The sequence below is a fragment of the Pteronotus mesoamericanus genome, unplaced genomic scaffold (genome assembly GCF_021234165.1).
Source record: "Pteronotus mesoamericanus isolate MK-2021 breed Mesoamerican mustached bat unplaced genomic scaffold, CSHL_Meso_final contig_171, whole genome shotgun sequence".
Classification (NCBI taxonomy): Eukaryota; Metazoa; Chordata; class Mammalia; order Chiroptera; family Mormoopidae; genus Pteronotus; species Pteronotus mesoamericanus.
This window is the reverse complement of record NW_026555070.1, coordinates 985,539-1,011,398: the sequence shown is the minus strand read 5'-3', so window position 1 is coordinate 1,011,398 and position 25,860 is coordinate 985,539. Positions and strand designations below refer to the sequence as shown.

At 49.4% G+C, this 25,860-nt stretch overlaps 1 protein-coding gene across 2 annotated transcripts in view; it reads left to right on the top strand.

Annotated features, from left to right (window-relative positions):
* Positions 1–23,375: 23,375 nt before the first annotated feature.
* Positions 23,376–25,860, top strand: part of TBC1D9B (TBC1 domain family member 9B) — a 41,941-nt gene continuing 39,456 nt past the window's right edge. For both annotated transcript variants that reach the window (XM_054566278.1, XM_054566277.1), the window contains exon 1: positions 23,376–23,566. In XM_054566278.1, the coding sequence (XP_054422253.1) occupies positions 23,449–23,566 (118 nt within the window). In that variant the 5' untranslated portion in view covers positions 23,376–23,448. The remainder of the gene's footprint in view (positions 23,567–25,860) is intronic.

Here is a 25,860-nt window from a genome sequence, read left to right as displayed (position 1 = left end):
AAAACATAAAATGTCCCAATCCCATTTGAAACACCCCTCAAGTCCCCGGGCGCGAAGCACAGGGGACTGCAGCTTACTGAGGGGGCATCGGCGCCACGCGTCCCGCGCCGCTGTCGCAGCAGGAGCCGCCGGCCCCGCCTGCGCCCCGGGCGCGCGCCTGCGGGGGGCGGGGCGGGGCCGGGGGCGCGCACGCAGAGGCTGGCACTTGCGACGGCCGCCGCGGGGCGCCTCCCGGCGTCCTCTCCCGGGGGCCGCGGGCGTGAGCAGCCGGGCACAGCGTGCAGGCCGCGCTCGCCAAGCGTTGGGCAGAACGAACCGAATGTTTCTGTTGAATGTATTGGGGCAACACTGGTTAATAAAAGTACACAGGTTTCACATGCAGAATTCCGCGATATATCACCTGTGCACTGTAGTGTGTGTTCACCAGGCCAAGTCAAGCCTCCTTCCACCACCATTTACCCCCCTTTACCCTCTTCCACCTCCCCCCACCCCTTTCCTTCTGGTCACCACCTGCAGTTGTCTGTGTGCAAGGGTTTTTTTTAATCCCTTACCTTTTCCGCCCAGCCCTCTACCCCCTGCCCTCTGACAGCTGTCAGTCTAGGAGAAATTGAATGTCCATTGTCCCTTCGAGTCCGTCACCTCCACAGCAGCTGGATTAGCTGGGGCCGCAGGCCGATGGGCTCTGCACGCTCCCCTGCGCCGCAGGCGGCTGCGGCGAGTCCCTGGCGAGCGCCCCCTGAGCAGCCTCGGTGTCTCCCCGGTGGGGTGAAAGGTCCCGTACCAGCCACACAGACTGTGAGAACTAGACAGGGTGGGGGTCCAAGGAGGGGCCTGGCAGGCAGGGTGCCCGGTAACGTTCCTTCCTTCCGGGCATGGAAAGGTGGGCTGATCCAAAAGGCAAGATCCGAGGACGTCGCCCCTGGGCCCGAGGCCCCGAGGCCCCGCTCGGCCGCCGAGCAGTGTTGTGACCAGCCTTCCGCCCGCTGCTCAGGTCCCGTGGTCACCCAGCACACACTCGTCCGCCTTCACGAGGCGCAGGGGTCCCCGGGCCAGGCAGCGACTCGCGCAGCCCTTCGGAAGGGCTCTTGGAAAGGCTGTCTTGCCTCCAGTTTTACGTGAGGCAAGCTTTTTGTGAAAATTCGGGTCCCCTGTCACTTTTCAATCCCTGCAGCCACCATTGAGCCACAGGACAGTGATAAAACAAGGCTTCTGCCTGGGAGCAAATAATATATGTCCACCTGACCTGGATCTGGCGCTGCAGTCAGACTAGAAATGAGGCGGAGGAAGCAGGAGGAGGGGGCCCTGGGAGGGGGCGAGCAGCCCCCACAGAGCCGGGTGAGGACCCCTGGAGCCGCGTTCCAGGTGAATTCTTGATGCCTTGGGACATTGACTCTCACCTGTGCGCTGCAAGAGTGTTTAAAACACACAACACCTGACTATTTAGTCAGGGGCACTGACCTCTTTTTCCTTAGATTATCAAATAAAAAAATGACAACAGCCAACACAATAGCTGTCCAGTGTGAATGAATCAAAATCATACCTTTTTTTCTTTTTGTCAGGTCAGCAAAAAATCCATTTTTTTGGTGTGCCACAGAATTTTAGTAATAAATTAACGTGTGCCGTGAGATAAAAGAGGTTGAAAATCACTGCATTAGGATAAGAAGACTTAAGTATTGTCTAATTTCTTTAAGGACACAAGATACAGATTTATAGGTTACATGGTCGCATGAATTACAGGAATGCAAGGAGGTGTCTCTAGTGAGAGTAATTCTCAAATTCACCAGCCCCGTTAGTTAGTTAACTGGTTCTGCTAGCAGCGCTCAGGGCCAAAGCCTTGTCTGTCTGCACTTGCATGATATTTTTTTTAAGTTTCTTGAACAGAAAGAGAAACAGTAGCAATATTGTATTTTTTTAAAATCAGAGTTGTTACTGGGACCTTTGTGAAGCCCTTGGGAAGTTTTTGAATTTAATTAAATTTTGATGGCCTTAAAAAGCAGACCCCTTCTCATTTCATGTCCCCATTTCTGACACAGCATGAGAAACCCCGTCAGCCAGCAGTGTTGCAACTAGGGAATTTAAGTCACTTTTAAATGTTTTCTGCTGTTCAGTCACAACGATAAGTTAAAGTACTTACATGTTAAGAGTAAGACACTGAGAGATGACTGTCCATCGGCTGCAGACTTCCCTGGATTCCGCCCCCTCAATGGCACCGAGCCTGCACACCCGTCCCCCCGAGCCTGAGCTGTGCTCTCTGGGAGAGAAGAATAGCACATCTATCTTGTGGCGCTGGGGTGAGATCGTATGCAAACATTAAGGTTAAGATTGCCCCCTCTTTTTGTACTTAGAAATCATTTTAAGTCATTTTTATGAATGAATAATATACGCACATGGTTTTTTAAAAAAAGTAAAAAATAGCACGGAAGGTCGTAAGGGCAAAAGTGTGGTTCCCCCACACTCTGAGCCGGCCCCCGGGGCCCTGCAGTCCCGGTCGCCTGTACACTGCCGGAGAGGTTTGGTACATTTAGAAGTACCTTCTTTCATACACCCCTTTATAAGACAATCATTAGCATAATATACACATTGCCCTTCCACAGCAAAATCTCTTCTACACATAGCTTTAAAACAAATTATATATTGGTCACTCATGTACTAATTTTCCTTTAGCCCAAGGTGGGTGGGGAAGACATTTCTGAGGCTTTCTGCCAAACAAATGAACCCATGCCTTGTAGCCACAGAAGAGAGTGACAGATGGCAGTTATAGATAACAGATTAACATGGGGTGTTTTAAAAATTAAATGTGACATCCCCAAAGAAAACTTAGACCTTTGAAGTTCAGAGATTTCAGCAAAGTGTCTCACCCACGCTGTCACAGACACTCCGGTGGCCCTGCTCCCGGGCGGCGAGAGCCTTTGCCTCGGTAGATGTCTGCTGCCTTCGTCTCCACCCGACAGGCTGCCCCCGCTGCTCTGCACGCTCCTGTTCCAGCCACGCCAACAATCCCCTCGAGACACAGCCAAGCTCCTGTTTTCTCTGTGCTAGAAATGAACCAGAAAACAAGTAGGTAACAAAACTAGATTATCCAAAAAAGAATATGTGGACTATAATATTCTTCTTCCCCAATATCTGGAAGACTGTTCCACATCAGTGTATGCAAATCTGTCTGCACCCGTCCCTTTAATGTTCACACATGTGTTATGTATTGAATAAATTCTAAATTGATGGACATCTCAATTATTTAATTTTCATAATCTTTATGAAGTCCATATAACTACCAAAACTAATGATATATATACATATAACAAGTGATGGTTAACTTCTGGGTTCCTGGTTGTCTCTTAGTGCAAAAACCCTCTTTATTTCATTCTGAAATAGTTTCAAGTTAAATCTATTTGGACACTGCCCTGGCTGGCATGGCTCAGTTGGTTGGATGTCATCCTGTACACCCGAAGGTGGAGATTTGATCCCTGGTCTGGGCACATACCTAGGTTGCAGATTCAGTCCCCAACCAGGGTGCACATAGGAGGCAACCAACCAGTGTTCTCGCTCTCTCTCTCTCTCTCTCTCTCTCTCTCTCTCTCTTTCTCTTTCTCCTCCCCACCTTCATCTTCTTGTGAAGATTAAAAAAAAAAACTATTTGGACACAAATTAGTGATCCCTAATTGGGATAGTATACATACATCCCAATCAATTCAAGTTTATGTAGCATTTATGGGCACAATGTGAAGAGACTGAAATAAAGTGTATCTGAGTTGTATCCATGAGTAGTTTATGGCCTAAAAGGCAAAGAAAGATAAAACATCAAATAGGACAATACATATATCTGGTACTAATATTTTGCAGAGAATTGCAAACTCTTCTTATTTTTTAACTGCACTCATCAATCTCAGGATTCTAAAGTCTAGGAGGGACTCTAAGCTGCACTATGGGAACTCTGAGCCATTGATAATAAGTTGATTAGGCTCTGCCCAGGTGGATCAGTTGGTTGGAGTATTGTCCTGTACACCAAAAGGTTACAGGTTCGATTCCTGATCAGGGCACATACCTAGGTTGTGAGTTCAGTCCTTGGTCGGGGCACGTATGGAAGGGAGCAGGTCGATCTCTCTCTCTCCCCCACTGACCCCACTCCCTCTCTAAAATTGATAAATGTATCCTTGGGTGAAGATTAACAAAAGTAATAATAATAGGTTGATTACGTTCTGCTCCTGGTAATGTCATTATAGCTTGTTGCAATCCAACCATCATATGAGCACAACCAGAAAACATGGAAGAAGCACTTTTTAAAACATTCTGTTGTCAAATATTGAGGAGCTATAAGTGCAGTGAGGACTTAAGGAACTAAGAGACTGGAAGAAAGGAAAGTTCAGCGCAGCATTTCAGGCATTTGCTCATTCATAAAAAATAGCCGGGAGCGGCCGAAACATGGCGGGCACAAAATGGAGCGAGGGGAGAGCTCGGGCAGCCTTGCTGTGCCGTGGGACAGGATGTGGAGTGCAGGGCCCAGCAAGGAGACGAGCCCTGATTGACACCCTGGGCTTCCTGGTGGTACCCCCAGAGCTCTGCACCTGCAACTAGAGGGTGACCCAGAATTTGATCAGCCACCTCAAAGACCAAAGCCCAACCCTGTATCTGCTTAATTTCTAATGGCACCAAAGTGATAGACCTACATCCTGAAAGCACTGTGTCCCTTCCCAGGCAACAGGAAGCCTGTGGAGGAAGAGACCGCGCTCAGCAGCCCCAGTGTATCTCTGCACCTCTCATGTGTCATGGCTAGCAACCCACCGGAAGTGCCAGGCAGCTCGTACATGTACAATGGAACATTACGCAGCGATGAGAAAGAATGAAATTGTGCCATTTGTGACATGTATGGCCCTACATTGTATTATGCTAAGTGAAATAAGTCAGACAGAGAGGGACAAATACCATAGGATCTCATAGGTTGAATCTAAAAAAACAAATGAAACGTATTGGGTAGGCCAAAAAGCCTGTATGGTTTTTTCTGTAAAATAAAAGATACGTTTTTCATTTTACCAATAACTTTATTGATTTGGGCATTTTCAGTATGTTGGCTATCTCCCACGTGGCTGATTGTTGTCCATTAATATCTCGATTTGATTGCTATCAACTTCAGGTGGTTTACCCAACTGTGGAGCATTGTCCAGTTAGAAATCTCCAGCATGAAACTTTGCAAACTACTTTTGACACGTTCAGTCAGTCACTGTACATTCTCTATACACTGTACAAATCTTTATTTGAGATTCAATACCATTTTTACCCTTCTTGAAATAACAAGGCATGATATGCCGAAAATGTTGCATATTTTCTTCCATCTTTGGTATTAAAATGGCTACATAAAACTTCACCAGTTCTGATAAGGTTTTTATTTAATGCACACTGATATGACAGATGTCACTGTACAGTCTAATAAAATTGTTTCAAGTGAAGTTAAAGACAAACAACTAAGTGCTACTAGAGCCATCTTGCTGAAGAAACCAAATGAACTTTTCCAGCCCACCAAATAGATACAGAAAATGAACTGATGGTTGCTGGAAAAGAGGGAGTGGGGGAGGGGTGAAAAAAGTGAAGGGGATTAAGAAGTAAAAACTTACATTTATAAAGTAAATATCACAGGATATAATGTAGAGCACAGGGAATATAGTCAATGATATCATAACTTTGCATGGTAACAGATAAGAATAGACATTGCGATCACATTGTAAAGGTATGTAAACATATGTTCCCTATGTTGTACACCTGGAAGTCATAATATTGTATGTCAACATACTTTAATAAAGAATAATAAAGAGAAAAACTTCTGGCCAAGATGCAGGTGTAGGTCGATACACTTTGCCTCCTTGCACAACCAAAAGGACAACAAATTTAAAAACACAAAAGCAACCAGAACTGCCATAAAATCGACCTGCATGGAGGTCCAACAACCATGGATTTAAAGAAACATTCATCCAGACCGGTAGGAGGGGCAGAGGTGGGCAGTGGGGCCGGAGAAGACACACGGCAAGGAAGCGGTTGGAGGACTGGGCAGGCCAGGCAGCGCCAGCAGACCAGGCGGTCCCATGTTAGCCTGCAGATAAACCAGGAGGAACAACACAGATAAACTGGGAGGAACAACAGGGGAGCAAGAGAGACCACACAATCTAGGGTTCCAGCGCAGGTTCTCTGGCCATTAAAAACTGGGGGCTGCAGTGGCAGGAGACACTCCCAGCTTCACAGGAGAGTCCGTTGGAGAGACCCATGGGGTCCCAGAATGTATACAAACCCACACACCCAGGAATCAGCACCAGAAGGGCCCATTTACTTGCGGGTAGCAGGGGAAATGACTGAAAGTGGGGTGAGAGCCCGGCAAGCGGCAGTGTTCCCTCTCTGGCCCCTCCCCCACACGCAGCACCACAGTGTAGCCAACTGGGATGACCCGCCCTTGTGAATTCCTGAGGCTCCACCCCTTACAATGTAACACAGGAGCCAAGACAAAGAACTGTGGCCCAAATGAAAGAACAGATTCAAAACTCCGTAATTAGAACTAAGCGATGAAGAAATAGCCAACATATCAGATAGAGAGTTCAAAACACTGGCAATCAGCATGCTCACAGAAATGGTTGAGTAAACACACAAAATAGAGGAAGAAGTGAAGGCTATGCAAAGTGAAATAAAAAGAAATATACAGGGAACCAACAGTGAAGGGAAGGAAACCAGGACGCAAATCAACAATTTGGAGCAGAAAGAAAAAATACACATTCAATGGAAACAGAATGAAGACACAATTCAAAAAAATGAGAGGCTTAGGAACCCCTGGGACACCTTTAAATATTCCAACATCAAAATCATAGGGGTGCCAGAACGAGAAGAGGAAGAGCAAGAAATCAAAAACTTATTTGAAAAAATGATGAAGGAAAAACTTCCCCAATCTGGCAAAGGAAATAAGCTCCCAGGAGATCCAGGAAGCTGAGAGAGTCTCAAAGAAACTGGATCCAAGGAAGCACACACCAAGGCACATCATAATTAAATTACCCAAGATTAAAGCTAAGGAGAAAATCTTTTGTTTTAAATTTTTTTATTTTTAAATCATGTTTATTCTATTACAGTCATCTCAATTTTTCCCCCTTTGCCCTCCTCCACCCATCCCACCCCGCCCCCTCTCCCACAGTCAGTTCCCACTCTGTTGTCCGTGTCCATGGGTCATTCATACATGTTCTTTGTCTAGTCCCTTCCCCTTCTTTCCACCATTGTCTTCTTTCCCCTCTGGTCACTTTCAGTCTGCTCCATGTCTCCGTGCCTGTGGTTTATTTTGCTCGTTAGTTTATTTTGTTGAATAGAGTCAACTTATAGGTGAGATCATATTGTATTTGTTTTTCACCAACTGGCTCTTTCACTTAGCATAATATTCTCCAGTTCCATCCATGTTGTCGCAAAAGGTAGTTCTTTCTTTTTTTTATAAATGCAGATTGATTTTATTTATTTATTTTTAACGTCAAAATCCATTATAAAATATTAAAAAATCTAAATCTATTATAAAGTCTCAGCAATTAAAATATGACAGCAGCACAGAAATAATAAAGTAGATCAATGAAATAAAATGAGCATTCGAGAAACAAATGTATATATCTAACAATGTAATATATGATTAAATTGATATTTCATATCAATGGAGAAATAAGGCTTATTCAACAAGTAAGGTTGGACCTTACTTGTTGGTCCACTATTAGGCATGGACCACTATTACTTGAAATAAAACAAATATAGAGCCCTATTTCACACATTATACAAAAAATATTCAGGAGAGTTAAAAATCAATATGTAAAATCTAAGGAGTATTCAGAGAAAATACAAACTAATATTTTTCTTACCCTGAAGTAAAATAGTCTAACCCAGAAGCTATAAAGTAAAATATTGACAATTATGACTATATTAAACATGTAAGACTATATAGTAATATACATATAAAAAAAGTTAAAGGACAAGCAATAGAATAGGAAAGTATTTGCAACACATTTAAAAAAGGATTAATAGTTGTTTTTTAAGGGAAAAAGTTCTACAAACCTTTAATCAAAAAATAGATAAAGAATACCAAAGAGTAATTTAAAGCTTTTGAAAAATAATGGAAATAGGCAAGAAATATACGAAACAGGTTTAGTTTCAACAAATAATAAAGTAACAAAATAACACATCATTGTCACACTCAGATTAATAAGTATTAAAAATGTTGGTAATATCAAGTATAGGGGACTGTGAAAGTAACTGTGAATTCATAGACTCTTTTTCTTCATATATTAAAGCGGTCTCTTTAGCATATCTTGCAGTGCTGGTTTGGTGGAGGTGTATCCTTTTAGCTTTCTTTTGTCTGGGAAGCTCCTTATTTCGCCTTCCATTTTAATTGAGAGCCTTACTGGGTAAAGCAGTCTCGGTGGCAGGCCTTTGCTTTTCATTACTTGGAATATTTCTTGCCAGTCCCTTCTGGTTTGTAGTGTTTCTGTTGAGAAGTCAGCTGCTAGCCTTACCGGGGCTCCTTTGTATGTTACTACCTCTTTCTCCCTTGCTTCTTTTAGAATTCTGTTTGTCTTTGATATTTGCCATTTAATTACGATGTGTCTTGGAGTGGGCCTCATTGGATTCCTCTTGAATGAGACCCTCTGTGCTTCCTGGACTTGTGTGACTTTTTCTCTCCTCCAATTAGGGAAATTTTCCATCATTACTTTTTCAAACAGGTTCTCTATTCCTTCCTCCTCTTCTTCTCCTTCTGGTATCCCTATTATACAGATATTATTATGTTTCAGGTTGTCCTGCATTTCCCTCAATGCCTCTTCATTCTTTTTGAGTCTTTTTTCATTTTCTTGCTCTTTCTGGGAGTTTTTATCTACCTTATCCTCCAGCTCACTGATTTAAGCCCCTGCTTCATCTAGCCTGCTTTTGATTCCTTGTATTGTGTTCTTCAATTCAGAAATTGTATTTTTTCATTTCCTCTTGTCTCTTATTGATAGTTTCTATGTACTTTTTAATGCTGATATAGTTTGTAGTAAGTTCCTCGTAGTTTACCTATAGGTTTTTGTAATTCTCTGTGAGCTCACTGAGCTCATTGAGCCGTTGTTTGGAACTCAATATCTAATAGTTTACTTGCCTCTATTTCATTTAGTTCTCTTTCTGGGAATTCCTCCTTTCCCTTTAACTGGGGGATGTTTCTTTGTCTTCCCATTATTTGTGAGACTCTTCTTTTTTGCTTCTGCTTCTTAGGTTGATCTGTCTTGTTTTCTGACTTTGTGGTGTGAACTTCTATGGTAGGAGACCACTGCTTTTACTTTCTGGATCTGCCTCTGATGATGTCAGATGATGACCCTGTCTGACCATAGGCAGTCTGTTTGAGACTTTCAGGGAGCTACTGTCTGTGGCTGTCTCCTTCAGCTGTTAATCTAGTCACTCTGCACTCAGCAGGCCAACTTAGACACCACAGGGCAGGGCAGAAGTCCCTCCTGGGGGTGGGATTATTGGGTCCTCTCAGGCTGCTGCTGCTCAGGGGAGTGATCTACCTGAGCCAGATAGCTGCTACTGTATGGGAGAGGCATCAGCACCAGGATCCTGCCAGCTACTTCCTCTGTTCTCTCCCCAAAGCCTCCATCTCCAGTCTCTCCTCAAGTGTCTCTAGACCACTCTGCACCCCCTTTTGCCAGGGATCTACCATCTGTGGCTGCCACTCTGCACTCAGCAGTCACGCATCAGCACTGTTGGGCCAGGGCCGAATCCCTCTTGGGTGTGGGGCTATTGTGTTCTCTCATGTTGTTGCTACTCAGGGGCGTGGTCTGCCTGTACAAGATGGTGCTGCCATCTGGGGGAGGAGTCAGCACTGGGATCCTGCTGGCCACTCTCTCAGTTCTCTCCCCAAAACCTCCTTCCCCAGTCTCTCCTCAGGCATCTCCAGCCCACTCCACCCCAGCCTTTGTCAGAGACCAGGGTAGGTGGCAGCAAATAAAAATTTATTCGTTGGCCCTTTAAACGGTTCTTTGCATCTCCAGCTGCCTATCTCAGGCAGAGAGCAACCCTGCCGCTTTTCGAAGCTGACTGTTACCTGTGTACTTTCTGGGCTGCGGTGCTGTGGGCTGGGGATCCCTGCTTATGGTTTAGACCCTGCTCTTTTCAGGGGAATCCAACTAGCCGTTTCAATATCCTTCTGGTGCTGCCACCCGTGGGTACCCTGCCTGCCTTCTCAAGTCTCTACCATACTTCTTACCAGTCAGGTTGTGCTGAAGCTAATTCTTCTGTCTGTCCAAGGTAATAAGGCTCCTCTTTTGCTGTTGTTCAGTTGTTTGTTCCAGGTGATTTCTCCACAATTTAGTTGTAATTCCAGATTGGTCCTTGGAGGAGGTCACTGTGACTTCCACTCACTCCTCCACCATCTTGATTCTCCTCTCATAAGGAAAGGCTCTTAAAAGCAACGAGAGAAAAGGAGAGAGTTACCTACAAAGAAGCACCCAGAAGACTGTCAGCTGATTTCCCAAAAGAAACCTTGCAGGCAAGAAGGGGCTGGCAAGAAGTATTCAAAGTCATGAAAGCCAACGACCTACATCCAAGATCACTCTATCCAGCAAAGCTATCATTTAGAATGGAAGGGCAGATAAAGTGCTTCCCAGACAAGGTCAAGTTAAAGGGGTTCATCATCACCAAGCCCTTATTATATGAAATGTTAAAGGAACTTATCTAAGAAAAAGAAGAAATCAAAACTATGAACAGTAAAATGACAACAAATTCACAACTATGAACAACTAAAAATAAAAATAAAAACAAAAACTAACCAAGCAAACAACTCTAACAGGAACAGAATCACAGAAATGGAGATCAGAGGGGAAAAAGGCAGGAAAAGGTACAGGGAATAAGAAGCATTAAATGGAAAGTACAAAATAGGCAGGGGGAGGTTAAGAATAGTCTAGGAAATGGAGAAGCCAAAGAACTTACATGTACGACCCATGGGCATGAACTAAGGGGCAGGGGAGGAATGCTGGTGGGAGAGGGGAATGCAGGGCAGAGGGGAATAAGGGGGAGAAAAAAATGGGACAACTAATAGCATAACAAAAAAAAATACTTAAAAAAAAAGAGAAAATACACCAGGCATACCAGGAAGCCAAGTGACAAAGAGGCAAAACAAAGACTAGAAATAGATTGACAAAAAATACAAAAACTGGAAATATCAGACATGGACTTTAAAATAGCTTTAAGTATGTTTAGGAAACCAATGACAAGATGGACAATTTTAGCAACTGAAGCTGTAGTAATGAGACAGTGTAAAGATAGACCAATGGAATACTGGAACAAAGTAGTACCCAGAAAAAAAACGTACCTACATGAGCAAAAGGTTTTCAATCAAGGTGCCAAGCAATTCAACGGGGAAAAGATAACCCATTAAACAAGTGATGCTGAAATTATTGAACATGCCCATAGGCAAAGCAATGAACTTCGATCTTTATTTTCTACCATACACAAAAATTTATTCAAAGTGGTTTATCTAAATGTAAGAGCTAAAACTATGAAACTTCCAGTTGAAGACACAGGAGGAAATCTTAATGACCTTGGGGTTAGCAGAGGTTCTTTACTCCAACACAAAACACCCACTACATAAGGAAAAATCAATGAATTAGATTTTATCAAAACTTAAAACTGTTGCTCTTCAAAGGACATTGTTATGAAAATAAAAAGGCAGACCACAGACTAAGAAAATATTTGCAAAACAAAGGAATTGTGTCTAGAATGTGTGTGTGTGTGTGTGTGTGTGTGTGTATTTTAAAAATTCTTACAACTCAGCAATAGGAAGACAACCCATTTTTTATAATGGGCAAAGATTTGAACAAAACACCTCATAAAACATATGCAATGGGCTAATAAGCACAGGAAAAGATGCCAGGTATCAAGGAAGTGCACTCTGATGCCACAGCAAGTACTGCTATGGCTGACACGTCCAACACTGTGTGTCCAGGTGCTGGGGAAGGTGCCGAGCACCTGGGACCCCACACAGCTGGGGGGGTGCTCGACGGGAAAGTCAGCGTACACCTCTACGGCCTTGCACTGCTGGGTGTCCACCTGAGGGAAATGGAGGTCAGACTCATGCACACACATTCATAGCAGCTTACTCATAGGAGCCAGTAAATTACTATATGATTTCACTTAAATAAAATTCTAGAAAGATGCAAACTCACCTGCATTTATCTGGGCATAGGAACAGTGTGGGAAGACGGAGAAGAAATATGAGTCACCAGGAAGTTTCGGAGTTCATGATGTTCACTGTCTTTTTATTTTTTAATACTTCATTTTTTTTTTCTTTTCTTGTTTGTTTTGCTGTCTCGATTCCAGTGATGGTTTCAGGGATGTGAAAATACGTCAAAACTTGTCAAACTATACATTTTAAATATATGCACTTTGTTGTATGTTCATTATACCTCTATGAAGCCGTAAAACAAAACACAGTTATTTAAAAAAGGGACTGTAAGCATGACTTAGCTCTGAATAGCACAAATAGTCAAATAATGTAAACACTGAATTTTCTTATCAAAATATGAGTATGTTGGAGCAATGGAAAAGTCTATAGACTTGGCCAAGAGGAAATCAGGCAAAGCCCCCCCACCCCCCGCAGGGTGGGGCTTCAGTAGTAAGGCCTAAGGCTGAAACCATCTGGGAGGGTCGGCACAGACCTGTGCTTTAGAGACGTGGAGGAGGTCCGTGCCGAGAGTCTGTTCGGAGTGGCTGTCTCTGGCAAAGGGGACCGCGGGTGGCCGGTCTTACCACACGTGGGGTTAACTATCTCAACCGCTGAAGGTATAACTTTGATATAAATAAGAACTTCTAACAGAGACTCAGAGTCACAGCCTCAGTGTGCCCAGTGATGGAGGGGCTGCAAGCGCCCCCACCCTGGGCTCAGAGAGGAGGTGACAAGGGGCCGCTCGGTAAGTCGTCAAGCCTGCAAGTGGAGGCTGTGTCAGAGTGCCAGGCGGCCCTTGCCTTGGAGAGCTCCAGTGGGTGATCTTTTGAGGCCCAAACATTGGAATTTACGTCTTTAAAGTGTGCTTAAATTGAAGGATGCCTGAATTCCTTTCATTTCCCTCATGAAAAGAGCCCAAAATAGAGACACATATTTGAGCAAATGTGATGCTTCCAGATAACCCACCCTCTTTCCTCGGAGCCGCGTGAGCAGTATAGACCTTATCACCTAGTAAGTCTGTCTGTCTTGTTCCTTTTCCAGGTGGTCACTTCTTTCACCGGAGCTCTTTGTCCCCTCGGAGTCTGGTGTATGAAAGTGAATTCTCCACAATCGAGCCTTCGTTGGACATGTATGATGAGAACAAAACCTGATTTTTTTAAATGGGCCGTCTGGGGTCACCTCTTTTGTGATTTGATTTATGATCGCCTTTCTTAACGTGTACTCTTCTGTCAGCGTCCGTTTTGGGAGAATGGCAGCGCTTTCCAAGCTCAGGCTGGGGCTCGGGGTTAGATTGCGAAGGTCCCCCCAGGCAAGGCTCCAAGGACAGCCTTATTGCCCAAGGGACCTGGTGGCACTAAAAACCCGCCCGAAGCTGACCTCTGAACATGGCCTCCAACGAGCCTGGTTGTTTGCAGCGGCAGCCCAGGGGTTAATGTTGCTTTGCAAACTGTCTCTGAATAATCACACGCTGTCTGTCAGGGTGACGCGGGCGCTCTTCAGCTCCGCTGCGCTCCCCACTTCCGATGCGCGCTGTCGCCCGCGGGCACACTCCTTACTGACGCAGGTGCAGGTTGCTGCTGCGTGGCCCGCTCTATGTTTTCCTGTTTCTTACCCTACTTCCTGTTAAAGGGCCTCTTTATGAAGTTCCTGAGAGGCCTCGCCTTTTGTCCCTCTTCTGAGACTGACCACCCATAGCACCGGGATGGGGCTGCAGGCGCGCTGTGCAGGAGAGACGGTTGTCCACACTGTCATAGAGCATGACATAAGGCCATATGCGCTTGTGTGACCACCGAAACACCAAAGGCCCTTTCCCTGAGGCCGGTGGACTTACTAGCTTGGCACCACCAAGGCGTGTGGGGACGTGGCGCCTAGAAGGCCTGCCTGGCAATGATCTCAGGGTGACAACCAGTGGCTGTCAGAATTGGAATGGTTCCGAGCACTTTCTTGAGAAGACCACACCACCTGCTTGCTGTGAGACAGCACGTACGCACCTGCTTCAGGCTTTGCGGGGCCGGCCCAGTGCCCTCCCGCTGGCCCCGGCGTCGGCGCAGGGAAGGCACGGGAGCTTACACAACAAGGCGTCAGCCAGCATAGCCCACACCTCGGACACACACTCTTCCCACGCACCCAGGATGACGTCAAGTTAACATCACAAGAACTGTGTGTCCTAGGAGTAATCCCAACGCAGAACCATGATGAGCAAATTTATGAAACAAATCTAAGCATCCCTTTTGCTCAAGGACACACCGTCGTTCAGCCCGTTTCTCCTCGTGACAGGAGCCACAAAGAGGTGTGAATGCGCACAGGCCCTCGTGTCCTTGTTATAAGAATGGAGACCACAGTCTCCGTGGGCCCAGAGTGTGCCTGCAGCAAACCACACAGCCCCACGTCTCCCCGCCCTGCTGTTTCTAGTGACTGTGTCAGACAGAAGTTTGAAGGGAGTCCTTGCCCTTTTCCACATGCACTGGCTTCTCTTGAACAGCATCTCTGCTCATGATTTGTGGCTGAGACACCTCAGACACAGCCATACCCCGAACAGAGCCCGCCCCTGGGAGGGCTGGGCTGGCCACAGCCTGCGGGGCCGTTGCCTGGGCCTGGCCGTCGTTTTGTTTTTAATCATGTGAGGCTGGAACCATGCAGATATTTAAGGTCTTCGCAGCTTTTTGTTTTAGCCTTTAACCAAGGGCTTTTGTTTGTTTTCTTTTTACAGTCTTTGAACTATAAAAATATTTTTGATAAAAAGTTTCAAGAGAGCGCTGTTCAGAGACAGGCCTGCCACTGGCTTTGCGGCGAGAGAAGGGAGTCGAGGAGATTCACCTCGGGCCACGGGGCCTCCAGATGCGCCTGCGCTGGCGCCTGGCGTGGCTCCCCCCACGGGGAGGAGGGCCGGCTCTGACCACGTTGTCCTGCCACAGCCTTGTTTTCCTGGACCAGAACTTACACCCCAGCGCAGCGTTTTCTTCGGTCCTGTGCAGTCTTACACAAACAATTGCATTAAATTTCACTCAAGACATTCCCTTACTGAAAACTAGTGAAATTACTTAAGAAATTCAAAATTCAGACCCCTAAAAATCCACTTATTGATGTAACATTTGAATGTCTGGTAAATCTAGGGCACATGTTCCCTGCTGGTCACGAAGGAGGCGTTTCTTACAGGGACTGCCTGCGGCACAGCGCTTCAGAGCGCAGCTCTGCCCTCTCCTGCGGAGCAGGGCCGCCTTCCTGCTCAGCTACAGAACGTCCTGCTTTCATCAGGAGGGACAGTGACTTCTCCTTGAAGGTCATACGCTTGGGGAATAGCGAGGTGGCATGACTCGTCTCTTTGCTGGCGGCTGTGCCAAGGGGAGGCGTTGCGCCTGGCCACGCAGGGCCCCTGGCTGGGGCTGCTTCTGGTGAGCATGAGACCACACCTCGGCGGAGGCGCCCCTGCCTCTGAGCAGCCCGAGGGCCGGGCGGCAGAGTTTACTGGCCAGGCAGCCGTGGTCGGGGGTGCAGAGAGGTGCTTTTTCTGCCTTGTATGAGCATCTCAACTGCTGCTGGTCTCCCAGGCACCAGGGGTATTACCCAGGAAATGCATGGTGACCTCTGGTTGTTCGGGGGATACGGTGGGGGCTGTGTGAAGAATGGGAGGAGCAGAGGACTGCTTGGCGGCGGGCCCACTGGGTGCAGAACCGGCAGCAGGACCAGAGGGTGCACGTGGACTAGGGTCTGGAGCAGCCAGGAACTGGGCTGTGAAGCTAAAATGCAAATGCCTACAGTTTGGTGATGTTTTAACTTCCTAAGGGAAGAATTTCCCATATCGCTCCTTTCCTGTTATTTCAGGGGTAGAGGAGAGGTGGCCAGCCAGAAAGCAGCCGGCCGTCCGCAGCGGCAGCGTGTCTGCCCAGGGCTGCCTGCCTTGGCCTCCTCCGGGGAAGTCAAGTTCTACCACGAGGTGGTTAAAAACACCTTGCCCGGCCTGGTGAACCCCATCGCTGCGCTGCCTCTGGCCGGGCCCTGACACCGTCCCGGAGGCGTGTCCCTGGACACCTGCCAGCTGTCCCCGAGCCTGCAGCAGCCCAGCTTCCGAAGATGTGATCACAAAGGGCTTCAGCAAAATGAGGATACCAAACTTAACTAAATTTTCCTATGGGCTTAGATGTTCTTCTCATATGTTTATTACCCCTCACATCCAGTTCTTTCCTTGGCCTACATGTTAAACAAAACTGGTTTTAACCGAAGAAAAACCAAAACATTGCCTCGCTGTTAGCCTTCATTCTGCAGTGTCCCCGCTATAGGAAAACAAGGAGGCGGTATCAGCGTCAGGCCACCTGACAGGTGGGTGCTGTTCACACATGTCACAAAACAAAACAGATCTCCAGGAAGTAGGATTCAGGAGGGAAAAGACAGGATTATAAGACTACTTTTATCAGCAAACCTTGACCAAGTTCTCACTGTGTGCCAGACACAGCACTCCGCGTTCAGGCGGATCCAGTGATTGTTAAGATTGTGGCCGTGACAGGAAGCTGGTACATTTACCACCAGCCGGGAGGTGAGACCGGTGAAATGAGGGTGGGCCATGGAGAAGGGCAGGGTGCAGCCGTGGAGAGACCTGGAGCGCCTGAGGGTGCGGGGAACACAGCCCCTCCGGTGGAGGCACCCAAGGGGGCTTGAGAGGGCCAAGGTGCGGGTGTCACTTGCTAGGCAGGGAAGCTCTGCTGCGGGGAGGGCCCAAAGCTCTGTTTGGAGAGTGAGCCAGGCCGGGGCCCGGGTGCTGGGCCTGCCTTCAGGGCCGGCAGAGAGGAGCACCCCACGGGTGGGCCCCAGGCCGGGGCCTGGCTGAGCGTGGAAAGGGGCCCAGCCACGAGATTGACGCAGGAGCCCAGGCCACTAGTCTCGGTGACCGGGTGGGAATCGGTGGAACCCAGCAGAGGTATGGTGAGGGGAGAGTCCGCAGGGCACGGCCCCTCTGGCAGCAGAGTCCCTGGGAAGCTGTTTCAAAAGTGCGCGTCCCCCATACCTGCCGAGGTGGTCCCTGCGCGACTGCAGCCCCCCGGGGGCGCCACACCGCCTCGCTCTCCTCACACTCTCCCGCACACACATGCAGTGTGCACGCAGGGAGATGCACGCCCCTCCCCGCATACACTCACTCTCGTTAGAGTCCCGGGCCCAGGAGCCCTTACCCGCAGGTGGCTGTGGAAGCCAGCGCGGTGGGTGGCCCAGGGCCCCGAGGGCCCGGCCCCGGGAGGCTGGCAGTGGGCGTGGGCAGAGGAGTTGCTGACCGCGCCGGATTTAGAAGGCCCCCGATTATAACTCCCCCATTCGGGAGAGGCGGTGTTCCCATCGCTCTGAGCCAGAGGCAGAGTGGCTGGCCCGCCCCCTCCCGCCGAAACAGAGCTGGGGGATCCCACCCGGTGGTTGCTCCCAGCCACACACATGATTAAGGGTCACCATACCACACCTGCCGAGTAACAGCAGCATCTTCCCTGTTGAGAGCAGTTGTTACAGGTGAGGTGTGTCCAGTTTTGCCTCCTCTTTTGGCTTCATTGGTAAATTGTTCCAAAGCCCACTGGCCCAATGGTGAGTGCAGTGTGTGTGTTCACGTGCCACCCACAGACCCACGCGGCTGGGCCCCTCCAGCAGGACTGGAAAAGCCTCCCGTAAGTCACAGAGAAAGCGCTGAAGGCCCAGCCAGCGGCTGGGCTGTGCTGCGCCTGTGTGGAGCTCCACGTCGCTGGCTGTCGCTGGCTGTCGCTGGCTGTCGCTGGCTGTCGCTGGCTGTCCCAGCAGCACTGCGAGCAGCCTCGCGCTCTGGCGCTCTGGCGCTCTGGCGCTCTGGCGCTCTGGCGCTCTGGCGCTCTGGCGCTCTGGGTTCCCAACTCAGACCCATCTCTCGAAGGCCTGGGTGAAGGGGTGCTGAGGCGGGGTCAGGAGACCCCTGTGGCCGGAGGCTCCTCTGGGGTGTTGGTCAAGTCCCCAGGTTCCCTCTTCCTTAAGGGTGTCTGTCCTCGGCGATCCCAACAAATCCAACCTCACAGAAGCGAGACCGGTGGGTCACCAGCAGACACAGGGTGAAAGAGTCACCAGCTTTCTCTGGAGCTGCAGCCCATGAGCCTCAGGGACCCTGGAGGAGAAAGGGGACCATCAGCCTCGGCTCCTAAAAGGACGACATATGCAAATCTGAGCCCAGACTTGGCACTCAAGGCCCACAAAGCCCTCTGGGACCCCTAGTCCGCGACCTGGGACTTATCTGGGGTTTCCCCTCTCATGTCTCACCCTAGCTCATGCCACTTTTCTGCTTTATTCACTCTGACTTGGGGAAGAAGGAAGATACTTTCCAACAAACAAAAAACACAAAAACTCTGAACTTCATGCGAATTGAGTATTAGACCTTCAGAAGGATTCAGTGCTGGGGATGCTCAGGCCTCCATGCGGGGCTCTCCATGTCTCCCGTGGACTCTTCTGCGGGGTACCTTGGGGAGCCGGGGCAGGAGGGCCTGGCAGGGCCCTGGCGAGACCCAGCGCGGGGGGAGGTGCCTTCGTAAACCACGCCCCTTCTCCTGGGAGAAGCCCAGGGCCCAGGGTGTCAGGAGCACCTTCATCCCCGGAACACGGCGCCCGGGATCCTCAGTCTGCTCTACGGCTGGGCTGAGACGGTGCTGTTCTCAGCCCACGGTGGTCCTCGTGGGGGTGCCAGGCATCAGAGGCGGCTGGCAAGCCTTCGTCAGCTCCTGACCCCCGCAGCGGGGATCGCCCTCTCGCTCCAGAAATCTCCACAGCTGCTGGCGATGATCAAGAGTTACGGATGATTGTTCTGAGCTATTCTTACAAATTTAACCCAACACAAGGTAAATTCTAAGTTGCTTTGAGAATTATCCTTCATCCACAACTAAGACAAAGTATTTTACACTATGTGACATTAGAGAACTTTTCTAGTGACTGGGATGTAGTAAGCCAAGATGTTTGCAAAAATAAAGGTGGGGGTGGGGTAGGCAGACAGAAGGTCCAGGCCACTTCTTTCCCTCAGCTCAGTAAGCTCTTCCCAAGCAGAAAGACTGAGCAGCCAGGGACCGCTAACACGCCGTGTGGACCAGGTCACCAGGTGCGGGCAGTGCCACGGTCTCAGCTGCCTTCCTGGGAGCCCAGCCTGAGCTGACACGGGCCACCCTGGAGCGAAGCGGAGACGGTGCTGCGCCGAGGCCCCTGGACCAGTGCTCCGCGCCCGACTCTGGGGTCTTAGCTGAGAACGGGAAGCAGGTCTACCCCCGGGTGGCAGTGGCTCTGAGGAAACTTGTGGCGGGATTACAGAAACAGGAAAGAAGTAGGAAGTGCTGTTTGGGACCTGGGAACACCACCACCTAAGGGAGCATCCTGCTCCTGTACAAGAGAAGGAGTTGGTCCGAACCCTAGGCCATGTGGGTCACCATTGTTTTTGACCCTCAGTAGCTTTTGTACTCATATCAAATATTAAAGTTGCCCCTTTCATATTTGGGCCGTTCAAAGAGCTCCTCTCACTCTGGGTTCCTGCTAACTATGCACAATCTCTCAGAGGATGGCATACAAACTATTTTTCTAACTGCACACAGGTGATTTGGGGTGGGGGAGGCTGGGATGTACCTAAATGTGGCCAATAGCTTAGCTTCTACCTTGAGTGATGAGAGGGAAACTATGCATTGAATTCTAATCCACCATTGGCTGGCTTGTGCCAGGAAAAACACATATCGAACATCCAAGGAGCAAAGCTGATCATTAGCTTAATTCGGGGGCTCCCTGTAGGGGGAGTCACCTTGTCTAGAACACACACCTGCAAGTAGACTGTGAGCTGACTTCTTGGCAATCAGATCTTACAAGCCCTTTAAAAGGTTCTGGGCAGCACAACTCCTAGGTCCATACGGTTGATGTACGTATAATTAAGTAGTAGAATTGTATGGTATATACCTATATGCCTGTATGTGGGATTTGCTAATATAACCATTTCAATAAAAACCTACTGAAAAGCCTTGGCTGGTGTGGCTCAGTGGATCAAGCACTGGCCTGTAAACCAAAGGGTCACCGGTTCGATTCCCAGTCAGAGCACATGCCTGGGTTGTGGCCCAGATGCCCTGCAGGGGGCATGTAAGAGGCAACAACACATTGATGTTTCTCTTCCTTTCTCCCTCCATTCCCGTATCTAAAAATAAATAAATAAAATCTTAAAAAAAAAGAAAGAAAGAAAGTGCCAGGGGTCTGTCTGTTTCTGGCATGTCTGGCTGTCTGGCCATGGCATGGTTTGGCCTCTGACCCCAACACCAGGGTGCACTGCTGGCTCTGCTCCCTCCGGGTGCACTGCTGGCTCAGGCTCAGGAGAGTGGAAGCCCCATCAGCAGCAGAAGTGATCTGATTCCCCAGGAGGTCACCGAGGCCAGAATGGCACCTTCTTAGCCCTGACGGGCTTGCTGGGAGGCACATGGTCATCACTGAACCAGCCACAGTGGTCACAGAGGTGGAATGTGCCAATGGCCAAGGCCAGCATGGGTTCGACTTCTGCCACCCAGGACTGCATTCAGCTTCACCCAAAAGACAGGGGCAGAGAGCTCTATGAGATTCCCACAGCAAAATCAAAATGCTGCAGAGGATGAAGTACACGCTGGGACAAAGCAGCAGATGTGCCACCTGGTGTTTGGACACCAGCTGCAGACAGAACGGCTGCACATGAGTACCACCTCTGCCACTTACCAGTATGAACTTGGCAGATCATGTCACCTGTCTGGATTTTGGGCTTATCGTCCCTCAAATAGGGATCATAAAATACCTACCTCCTAGAGTTAACGTGTGAGGGTGAGATTTAAAATAATGTAAGAAGCCTAGTATCCCAAATACATAACTTACTACTCAACAGTAATAAAAATTTAAAATAGGCAAAGAATGTGCATAGACATTTCTCCAAATGACCATCAAGCACAGGCAAGGATGCTACATATTATGTCATGAGGAAATTGAAACCCCAGACCCCATGAGGTGCCACTGCACCCCCACTGGGAGGGCTATGATGACAAAGGCCTTGCAGATACTCAGGAGACACAGAGAAACTGCAACCTCCACACGCCACTGGTGCCAGTGTGGGCTGCTCTGTCTCGAGGAGAGCTTGGCAGTTCCTCACAAAGGTGAACATGGCTTTACTGTACGACTGAACAGTTCCACTCCTAGGGGCCTAAGAGAACTGAAAACATGTCCACACAAAACTTGTACACATCCGTTTATAGCAGCACTATTTACAATAACCAAAAAGGGGAAACAACCCAAATGCCCACCAACTGATGAACAGATCAACAAAATGTGTCCCGCCCATACCCTGGACTAGCACTCGGCGGGGAAACGGAAGCGGGTACGGACGCCTGTCACGGCAGGGGCGAGCCCCGAGCGGGCCCACTGAAAGAAGCCAGACACGAAGGCCACGCATCAGGTCTAGAGTGGGCACATCGCAGGGATAGGAATAGGCCTCTGGTTGCCAGGAGCAGAGGGGGTGGGGAAGTGGCGGTCACTGCTAATGGGTAAGGGGTTTCTCTTTTGAAGTGATGAAAATATTCTGGATTAGGTAGTGGTGATAGTTGCACAATTTTGTGAATACGCTAATAGTCACTGAATTGTGTGCTTTAAAAGGGTGAATTTTATGGAATGTGAATTATATCTTAGAAAGGAAAGGAAAAAATGAAGTAGATTTAGCATATCCTAAGTGCTCAACAAAGGTTCTTTTCCTGCTTATAAAGAGCAGTTCTCGGAAGGCGGTCTCTGGGTCAGCAGCTTCAGCATCGTATGGGAATTTTTAGAAATACAACTATTCTAGCTGGGGCCCAGCAATCTCTGTTTTAACAAGCATTGCAGGTGATTCTGATGCAGCTCAAGTTAGACAACCATTGGAATGAAGAAACCAAATAACCCTCATCTCTTCCCAAGGTGTTAACAAGTACAGGGTCTGGCACAAATAACACCCCTTTTCTATTACAAAGTCTTTTATTACAAAATCGTAAGCATGTAATTCTGTAACAACAATATCACACTCAAGCACGCCATATGACATATTAGGTGAAATGTTCAAATTACAACTATAAATTATTACACTCATATTATTACCCTCAAGCCGGTCTTACTTCTGCGAGGCCCTGTGGTTCCAGATTCTTGAGTCACAAGGACATGTTAGCAGTTTAAACTTACAAGGTTTAAAGAAAACCGGCTTCTGCATCTTGAAAGTTGATTCAGTCTTACGCAACATTTCAGGAGACTTTTGATCATTCTGGCTGTAAACCATGAGACCACCTATTTATACAGACATCATATTGGATTCTTGAATGCCAGTGACAGAAATCAAATTCGAAACTAGATTAAGCCTCCCAGGGTGATTCTAAAGGTCCCCTTCCGCCTGCCCTCCTCCCAGACCAGGCAGGCTCAGTCCGGCAGTGCAATCCTGCATCCCAGTTGGCGCGGGATATTCTGCGTACATGTCTGTTATCTGGGCCGAATTACCAAGCCAGTATTCAGACTGTGAGTGGCTCGACGCCTACTGACCAGCCCTGGGAGAGCAGGGACCCGCATCCGAGCGCCGTGTGCCGCCCGCCCACGCCTGTGAAGAAATCTCCGCCAGGCCACAGGGCCACCCAGCCTTAGTGTCCTGCACTGATTTCTGAGGATCCTGCCAGCCTCAGGGCTTCCTGACAAGGTGTGCTTGGCTCCTGGAGGGCCTCCTAGTCTTAGCCCCGAGTGTCAAAATTCGAATAATTATTACAATCATATAACCCATTTACAGCCGCCCTTTGCAATGTTAACATGCCCTGGTCGCACTGCACAAATAGCCAAAAGTGTACCTCCAAACGCTATTTCTTTACATTGTTCCCCCAAACCCTGGACAGGTTTCCACAAAACGCCAGGGTTCCTGCTCCCTGCACAAGCAGTTCCTCTTGGTCTGTGGGCTCGGCCATTCTGAGCAGAGCCTGTCACCCCGCGGATGGACAGCCCCTCCAGGACGAAGCTCCAGGGTCCAGTGCAAAGCGCAGGGGGGAAGGGCGTACTCCGCGGGGCAGGCGGCCTTGGCGACGTGGCCTGCGTGGGCGGGGCCGGCGCGGGGCGGGGCGGGGCCGGCGCGGGGCGGGGCGGGGCCGAGAGCCAGCGTGGACCGGGCCTGGCGTTCTGCGGTCCGGCCGCCCGCCAGGGGGCACCGCCTGGTCGGCTCACCGCGCGCTCCGCCCTCCGGCTCGGCCCGTCGGCGGCGCTTCCGCCTGTCTGGCCGGGCCCGGTACGAGTGGCCCACGATGTGGCTGGGCCCGGAGGAGGTGCTGGTGGCCAACGCGCTGTGGGTGACAGAACGGGCTAACCCCTTCTTCGTGCTGCAGCGGCGCCGGGGCCACCGTAGGGGCGGCGGCCTCACGGGTGAGAGGCGCGCAGCGGCCGGGCGGGAAGGGCGCGCCAGGTGCCGGGGCCGGGAGACCCAACCGGACAGGCCTAGCCCCGGCTCGGCGTCGCGGACGCGCACGTCAGCGCGCGCGGCGGGGACGGGGACGGGGACGCGTGGCCGAGCCTGGCGGGGCCGGGAAGCGGGGGCCCGGGCTGGGACGCCAGGACAGAACCCTGGCTGCTCGGGGTCGGCACCGGGCGGGGCCGGAGGAGGGCCAGTGAGCCGTAGGAGAAAGCCGGTCCGGAGAGACTTGGGCCAGCCCGGGAAGGCTGGCATGGGCCTCTGCCGGCGCTTGGTGCTGGTGAGCTTCCCGGTGCCCACTCGATGTGTGTGCAGCTTCCAGGAGCGGGATTTCGCAGCTGAAAGTCAGAGAGACCCTCCAGGCTTCTTCCTCTGCCTTAGTTCTCCAAGGGCCTCTCGGGGAACCAAGAGACACAGCTCACCTTTCCTTTTGCCTCCTTCATTCCCACCTCACCCAAGAATTGCCCTTTTAGCAAGATCAGAGGTCCCCGAGCTGCGGGCTGGCCTCTGCCCCCGTCCCTCCCGCTTCTCCGGCACACCTCCGTATTCCCGGTGCCCTTGGAGCTGCAGACCAAGCTTTTGCCAAATGAGTGGAATGCAGTGTCCTGGTGAGCTAGCTGGGATGCCCCTGTGCCCACGTGGACATCACCGCTCACCCAGGACGAGGCTGGACAGGCACTTCCTGGAGTTGTAGAGCCTGTAAGATCCAAGGCATATCCACTCGGCCTCACCTTGGCAGGTGTCAGAGGCCCCTCGTGCTCCAAGGCCTGAGCAGGCACTGCCAGAGCAGAGCTGGGTCAAGCTCAGGGCCAGACCTTGCCCGTGCTCCTGGGGTGACCTGCTGTCACCATACAGGACTGTGGACCCAATGTTGCCAGATCTTCCCATTTATCAAGAGAATTTTCTGTGAAGTGTCCTGATTTTAAACATTGCAGCTAATACAGTCCTGCCAGATGCAGAGGCTTCTGGCGGGAGACCTCTGCTGCTAGCCTCACCGGGGCCACAGCAGACACGGCAGAGACTGTACGGTTCCCAAGAAAACTATGTTCCCTTCAGTGCCTGGGACTCTCTCCCAGCAGCGTGGAGAATCAGGGAAGGCAGTGCTGGGCCTGCCTCCTGACCAGAATACTGCTCAGTGGAGGTGAAACAGCAATGGAGAGGCTGGCCAGCGGTCCGCCCTGGCTCTGCCGCCAGCCCGTGTAGGAAGCTGAGGGGCCTTTTACTGCACCGGCGTGTCAGGTAGCGCCCTGCTGGGAGCGCTCGTTCTGTGTCGTTTCTGCACATTGTCTCAGTGACGGGCTGGGTCCCTCTGTGCCCCTCCTCCTCGCCCAGAGAAGGCCCCGTCCACCTCACTCATCCCTTCACGTCCCCCCAGGAAACCATTTCCGCCCCCACCCTAGCGGGGTTTTGTGAGTCCTGCCACGGCCTTCCCTGTGCCATCAGAGGTCATGGTCTCCTGAACGGGCCTCCCCGGGAGAGGGACAGTCAGTGATGTGGTTGTATTCCAGCTCCTGTTTATAAACAGCTGCCACACTGTGCTCCTCATTGAAGGGTCTGAGTATGAGAGCCCTGACCAGCGTCGCTCAATCGGCGGAGCATCACCCCACAGAGCAAAAGGTCACTGGTTCGATTCCCGGTCAGGGCACTTGCTCAGGTTGTGGGCCCAGTTCCCGACTGGGGCGTGTGAGAGGCAACTGATCAATGTTTTCCTCACACATCAATGTTTTCTTCCTTCTCTTTCTCCTTCCCTTCCCCCCTGTAAAAAATAAATAGAACTTTTATTTTAAAGGGTCTGAGTGTGAGATGGTCCACCCATTATAAAACTTCCCAGGCTTCGCCAACAGTATAAGGATGAAAATAACATTTCCAAGACCTGAAGAAAAATGCCAACAAAAATCTTGAAAAAAAGTTTATTTCAAAAACTGGTAAAGCTTGAAAATGCTACAAGGCATTTTAGAACATTTCAATAAAACAAGTGAGAAATTACAGACTCTTAATTTAGATATATGTTAAGAGTACCTTCTTTTGTAATTGGTAATTTTACTTATTAAAAACTGGAAGGGAAAATGATTCAAATATATTGATAATATGAAACAAAAGTATTGAAGTTGAGTAATAAAATTAAGAGAAATGATTCTGACATCAACAAGGAAATGGTAGCAAAGTACTTTATACCAAAAGCAGCACTTTGTTAAAAGGGAAAAGTAAATTTTAAGTAGGAACAATTAACAGGTTTTTAGATAGCTTG